At 49.1% G+C, this 6,140-nt stretch overlaps 1 protein-coding gene across 11 annotated transcripts in view; it reads left to right on the top strand.

Moving 5' to 3' along the window:
* The window catches only part of Mroh1 (maestro heat like repeat family member 1), an 88,743-nt gene that overhangs the window by 64,280 nt on the left and 18,323 nt on the right, over nt 1-6,140 (top strand). For 10 of the 11 annotated variants that reach the window (XM_004638880.2, XM_023723863.1, XM_023723864.1 and 7 more), the window contains 9 exons: nt 2,140-2,250; nt 2,547-2,691; nt 2,876-2,916; nt 3,189-3,330; nt 3,876-3,928; nt 4,356-4,463; nt 4,790-4,909; nt 5,157-5,279; nt 5,991-6,137. In XM_004638880.2, coding sequence (XP_004638937.1) covers nt 2,140-2,250; nt 2,547-2,691; nt 2,876-2,916; nt 3,189-3,330; nt 3,876-3,928; nt 4,356-4,463; nt 4,790-4,909; nt 5,157-5,279; nt 5,991-6,137 — 990 coding nt within the window. The other variant, XM_023723869.1, reaches the window with a different exon arrangement.

The raw sequence follows: 6,140 nt of genomic DNA, 5'->3' as shown, positions 1-6,140 counted from the left end.
TTGAACTCAGGCCCTTGTACTTGCCAGGCAAGTGCTTATTCTACTGAGCCATCTCCCTGGCCCCGACTTTTTTTATTTGTATTGTTACAATTTCTTACATAGTATTTCTGGAACTTCTTGTACATGGTTCATATGTCAGTAGTTTCTACTCACGCTCACATATATATTTTGTGGTACTGGTTTGAACAGGGTCTTCACACAAAGCTATATGTCCCCATATAGTTGTTTGTTTGTTTGTTTGTTTGTTTGTTTGTTTTTTAATAGTATCTTGCTAAATTGCCCATGCAAGCCTCAAACTTGCAGTGTTCCTACTTCAGTGTATCAGAGTTCTGGGGTTACGGGGGTATACCGCTGTGCTGTGCAATAATTTCCATTTTGTTTTTATTTATAATTTTTTCTGGTTTTTGTTTTTGAGAAAGGGTCTCAGCGTGTAGTTCAGGCTGACCTTGAATTCACTATACAGCACAGGCTGACTTTGAAATCCTGACAATCCTCTTGCCTCAGCCTGTCAAGTGCTGGGATTACAGGCATGTGCCACCACACCTAGCCTTTTTTTTTTTTTTTTTTTTGCAGAACCAGGGATTGAACTTGGGCCCTTGCAGGGAAGCGCTTATTGTACTGAGCCATCTCCCCGGCCCCAACACCTTGCTGTTAATTTCCCTTTCAAGTATATTTTCTTAGGCTAAGTACATGTCCTTGGACGTGAATCTTAATATTTCTGCTTCTGATAAGTTTTGTCATGCTGTCAGTGTTTATTTTTAGAGTTTGGAGTGTATTTGGTTTGTTGCCCAAATGGTTCTTTTACTATTTTTCCAAGCCTGAATATAGACAAACTTTTTAGGGCTGCTGTAGACTTTCGGTGTCATTGCTGGTCAAAGAGAATCTGCCATGTTGATGTTTTTGCTCTTAAATTTGTTGAAATACTGTTTTGGGCTTAACTGTCAGACTTCAAAAGTATGCATGTTTGGTATAATAGTCCGTCTATATTTTTACAGCATGCTTTATAAAAGGTTGTTTAGGCGTGGGTATGGCATGGTGATGCACACCTGTAATCCCAGCACTCTGAGAGGCTGAGGCAGGCAGATCATGAATTTGAGCAGAGTCTGGACAACTTAACAAGAACCCTGTCTCTCAAAACAAAAAATAAAAAAAAAAGGCTGAGGATTTACTTCAGTGCAGAAGCTTGAGTTCAATCTGCAGTATTGCAAAAAGAGAAAGGTGGTTGTCCAGGGTCCTATTCTTACTGATTTTCTACTTGCTCTCTGGTCTAAGATAGGTACTTTATTAAATCTCCTGCGGCTAGATGTGGTGGCCTACAGCTGTAATCCCAGCACTAGGGAGGCTGAGGCAGGATAGCTGTGAGTTCAAGGTTAGCCTAATTATATAGCAAGACTCTGCTCAAAAAAAAAAAAAAGTTTCCTACAATCATGGCCTATTTCTCTGTCATTCAGTGTTTGATTTTGGTGTTTCAAAGCATGAATGGAAGGCTCACAAGACATTTAGAAAGTAAAAATGTTTTTTTGTTTGTTTGTTTTGTTTTTTTGGTATGGGGAATCAAACTCACAGCTTCATGCTAGCCAGGCAGGTGCTGTGCTGCTGAGCTATAACCCCAACCCAGAAGTTATTTTCTTGAGAGGGCTTTTGAGCACTCCTACCCTGCCCAGGCTGTGAGGTTTGGGTCTATTGGTAGAAAACAGGAGCTTTCTCACTGGTCATCCTCTCCATAAAGGCTGCTGCATGTCTCTCAAAACCATATAGCCAAGGGCCGGGGAGATAGCTCAGTAGAATAGGCACTTGCCTGGCAAGCACAAAGTCCTGAGTTCAATCCCCGGTACTGCAAAAAAACCAAAACAAAACAATATAGCCAAATATGAGACAAAGTTTGTTTTGTTTTCTTTTTCTTAATGGAGTCAATAGCTTATAGGAAATGATAACTGAGTCAGGCAAGCCTGTTTTCTTGGTGATCTCCACACAGGTTTCTTGTCTGTTATAGCTGAGCCCACCCCCCCAAATCCTCCCCCACAAGAGGCCAGGCATACCTGCTGAGCTGCCTTCCCTTGCTTGCTGTGTGTATTTGTGCTGACACCCTGGCCATAAAAAGCTACTCATGTGCATTCTTGTTTTTTGCCCCTTCCCCAGCCAGAGAAGCAGAACCTTGAAGGCGAGGCCCTGGCAGCAGAGGACAGTGTGCGAGCTGTCAGCATCAGCACCCTCTACCTGGTCAGCACCACAGTGGACAGGATGAGTGATGTGAGTGTACCGTTCAAGCCAAAGCCTCTGCTCCTCTTGGGTTCCCACCCTGCCCAGTAACTGAGCACCTCCTATCCTGGGTAACAAATGAACCCTGTGCTTGATGGTACAGCCTCTCAAAGGCAGTGACCTGGCAGTGTTCAGAGACCCCCTTTCTTGTAGCAAGACAAGCAAACAGACTGCCCAAGCTTGAGCTCTTTGGTGGTTGCTCCCCTACAGCTGCACTTGTGACTCTTCTAGTGGTGCTAGCTGCCCTAGAGGCTACCGCTGCAAACCAGGGTCCTCTGCTTCCCTAGGTCCTCTGGCCCTACCTGCTGGAGTTCCTCACCCCTGTGCGCTTCACTGCAGCCTTGACCCCACTCTGTAGGAGCCTCGTACATTTGGCTCTGAAGAGGCAGGAGGCAGGAGCAGATACCTTGCTGGTCCAGTATGACACACACAGTACGCAAGTGTGACCCCCACCTGAGCCTGCTGCTCCCTTTCCCGACCCCAACTTGCATCTGACCCCAACATAGCTCTCTGCTTTGCACCTGACTCCTGCTCCTACCCTTATCCTAGCCTTGTCCCCTGCATTTAACTCCTTCTGTCCCCACCCTGTGACTATTTTCCCCCATCTTTTACCCAGCAAACCTCCCATCTCTCTACGCTGTGACCACAAGACTGCTGGTAAGCATTATTCTTTCTAGGTACATGGGATACATCACTGCCCATAAGTGGGAGACACTCACCCACTGTGGCTGTGGCACCCTCCAAAGAGGTTGAGAAGAATGGGCTTTACCCCTAGCCCCAAATCCCTACCTGGAAGTTAGGTTGTGGCCCTGGCTACTTTCTGGTGGGCAGCATGCACCTGTGTTGGGCACTTTAATGCTTAGAGCTATCCTGCTACATCTACACCAGCAGGTGCATATGTCAACATGGACCACCTCTGCCTCCCTCAGGTTGTATCTTCCAGCCCCTACTTAGGAAATGGACGAGGGGCAGCCTCACTACGTCTCCTGAAGGTTTTACAGCAAAACATCCACCCTTTGCTGGCCCAGCGGTGGGAAACAACCATCGCCCTGTTGCTGGAGTATCTAGATGGTGAGGCTGGAAGGTTAATGAAGAGCCATGAGCCACCCTGACCTCACATTTGCCAGGTGGCTTCAAGGGTGGCTAATATAGATCAGGGCTCTGTAATTTAAAAGAAGCAGTCTTGGGCTGGTGAGATCAGCGGACTAAGTGCAGAGATTGGGGTTCAGTAACCAGTACCAAATGCCACGCCAGCCTGGCCCCTGGGCCCACCGAGTCCGCGACTAAGTCCAGGCGTGATGATATATGCCTATAATCCCAAGGCTGGGGAAGCTGAAAACAGGAGGATCACTGCATAGTCCAAGCTGCATAGTGAGACCCTGTACCAAATACATAAATTAAAAAAAAAAAAAAAAAAAAAAAAGTCTTTGCTGTGGTCCAAGAAAAGGCCTGGACAGTGTAGAGCTTAAGGAGGGGTTTCCTGCAGATGTTGCTGGGCTAGCTGCTTCTGGAGGCTCCAGAAGTTGGGGAGATATATGGTGTGAGGCTCCCACTTGCACATGTTGGGATGGCTTGCCCAGCAGGACCTAGAACAGTGGGATCTGTGGTCATTGCAGAGCACACTGAAGAGACACTTTCGCTGAAGGAATGGGAGGAAAAGCTGCTGATGGTGAGAGCTGGGAGAATAGGCTGGAGCATGGCCTGGATGGCACCAAAGCATCCTTTAGGCCGGGGTTAGGAGGATTTGGAAAGTGGATGCTGGGGGCCACATGTTCCTAGGGTTGTATTGCCTACAACTTGATAGTGTGGCTGGGGCAGGGGCTCAAGAACATGGAGGGTCTTAGATGAGGATGGCAGCTGGCCTCAGATTGCTGTGACAAGGCACCCACCCTCGGGGTGCCTTGGGCCACACTGGCATAGGAGCCTTCTCGTCTACCTCTGCCTGGCCCAGAGTCATCTCTGCCCGAGCCTGCTGATGGCTGCCTATCCAGGGCTTGCTCTGCTGTCAACTGCTCAGCTCAGAGGTCACCTGCAGACCAGCTGGCCATCCTGAGGCACACCCAGCCTTCAGCCCCTCACTGGTGCCTCATCTGCAGTTCTTGCGGGAAACTCTAACCATCATTTCTGACAACACGTGGACTTGCCAGCTGAGCCTGGAGATGTGCAAGCAGCTGCCGTGCTACAACGGGACACCCCAGGAAAAGGTGCAAAGGAAGGGCCACTGGGGGAGGGATGACATGGTCCTCAGGCTCCAAGATCCTGTGCCTTGAATCTATATCATCCTGTGACACTGGTGGCCCTGGTGGAGATAAGAAAGATAGGACTGTGACCCTCCTCATAGTACCTGGCAGCTGGGACTTGGGGGAGCCTGCTGCCTGCCTCTTGCTCCTCAGACATGGCCCAAGGTGGCCCCTTTATCCACACAGGGGACCCACCTCTGTGGCATGATGCTGCAGTAGCAGCACTATGGCAACACAGATGTGCTTGCAGCCAGAAGTCATGCTTACTATGTTCCCTGTCTCTGTTGTAGAACTTCCTGTATAAATGCATAGGAACTACCTTGGTTGCTGCTACAAGTAAGGAAGTGGTGAGGAAGCATCTGCAGGAGCTTCTGGAAACAGCCAGATACCAGGAGGAAGTAGAACATGAGGTGGGGAAGCCCTGGACACTAGGGTTGCCTCGTAGTGGTCACACTGTCTCCTTTCAGCCAGTCAACTAGTATGTGTGTATATGTGTATTGTATGCACTTAAGAATGTGTGTTTATGTTAGGAATGGGGAAAGTGTGTTGTCTGCACCCACACTTGTACCTGTGGGTAGTGTGCATGCCCCCACACTTGGCATGTTCTAGGGTGGGGCTTCCTTGTCCCAGTGTGAGCACTCTTGTGTGCCTCCCCAGGGCCTTGCCTGCTGCTTTGGGATCTGTGCCATCTCCCATCTCGAAGACACCCTGGCCCAGCTGGAGGACTTTGTAAAGTCCGATGTGCTCAGGAAATCCAGTGGCATCTTTAGCATTTTTAAGGTACAAAGGTCACCACCTAGAGTGGAGGTCAGGTCCCAGCAGCTTCCCTACATTTCAAGATCCTGGAAGGCTGGTCCTGCTTCTCTGAAGTGACTCAGGGGCAGGTGACCTGAGGCTTGAGTAGTTAGGAAGCAGCCCCTAGCCCTTTTGGGTTCCCTTCTGTGGGTGTGGCTTTCCCTAAGCACAGGACAGAAGGGCCTGCTAGAAGCAAAGTTAGCTGTTTATGTATTTCCTCCTGTCAGTCATAGTCCTGAAACAAGCTCTGGGAGACAGGGTGTATGGCTAGACTGTCTGCGCAAGTATATAGGGCTTACTCTCCATTTTTTGTTGTATTTTTGAGGCAGGGTATTGTTATGGAATTCAGACTGGCCCTGAACTCACTGTCTTGCCTCCAGGGTGGCTTCAAATTCAAGGCAGTCCTCCTGCCTCAGCCTCAAGTGCCGGGATCACATATGTGCATCATCACCCTCGGCTGTACACACCTTTTTGTGCCTTTCAGTAGCCAGACTCCCCCATCTCTTCTGCCTGCCAGTTTCTCTTCCATAGTCTCCCCTCATTTGATTCCCATTGCACTCATGGGGCTGGTCAGCTTTGGCCCTCCTTCCAAGAGGACTGAGGAAGTGTAGGAACCCATGGTATGAGTCCAAGGCTTCCTGTGTGACAGCATAGATATGTAAGTAGGCAACAACTGTTGATTCCTTTGCCTACCAGGACCGAAGTGAGCATGAGGTAGAGAAGGTGAAGAGTGCCCTGATCCTATGCTATGGGCACATAGCGGCACGGGCCCCCCGAGAGCTTGTGCTGGCCAAGGTGGAGTCTGACATCCTCCCCAACATGTTCCAGTGCTTCAACAACAAGGTG

Source organism: Octodon degus, unplaced genomic scaffold (assembly GCF_000260255.1).
Source record: "Octodon degus isolate 3935 unplaced genomic scaffold, OctDeg1.0 scaffold00104, whole genome shotgun sequence".
Lineage (NCBI taxonomy): Eukaryota > Metazoa > Chordata > Mammalia > Rodentia > Octodontidae > Octodon > Octodon degus.
Note: the sequence above shows the minus strand (reverse complement) of the source record. Positions and strands in the feature narration are given on the sequence as shown.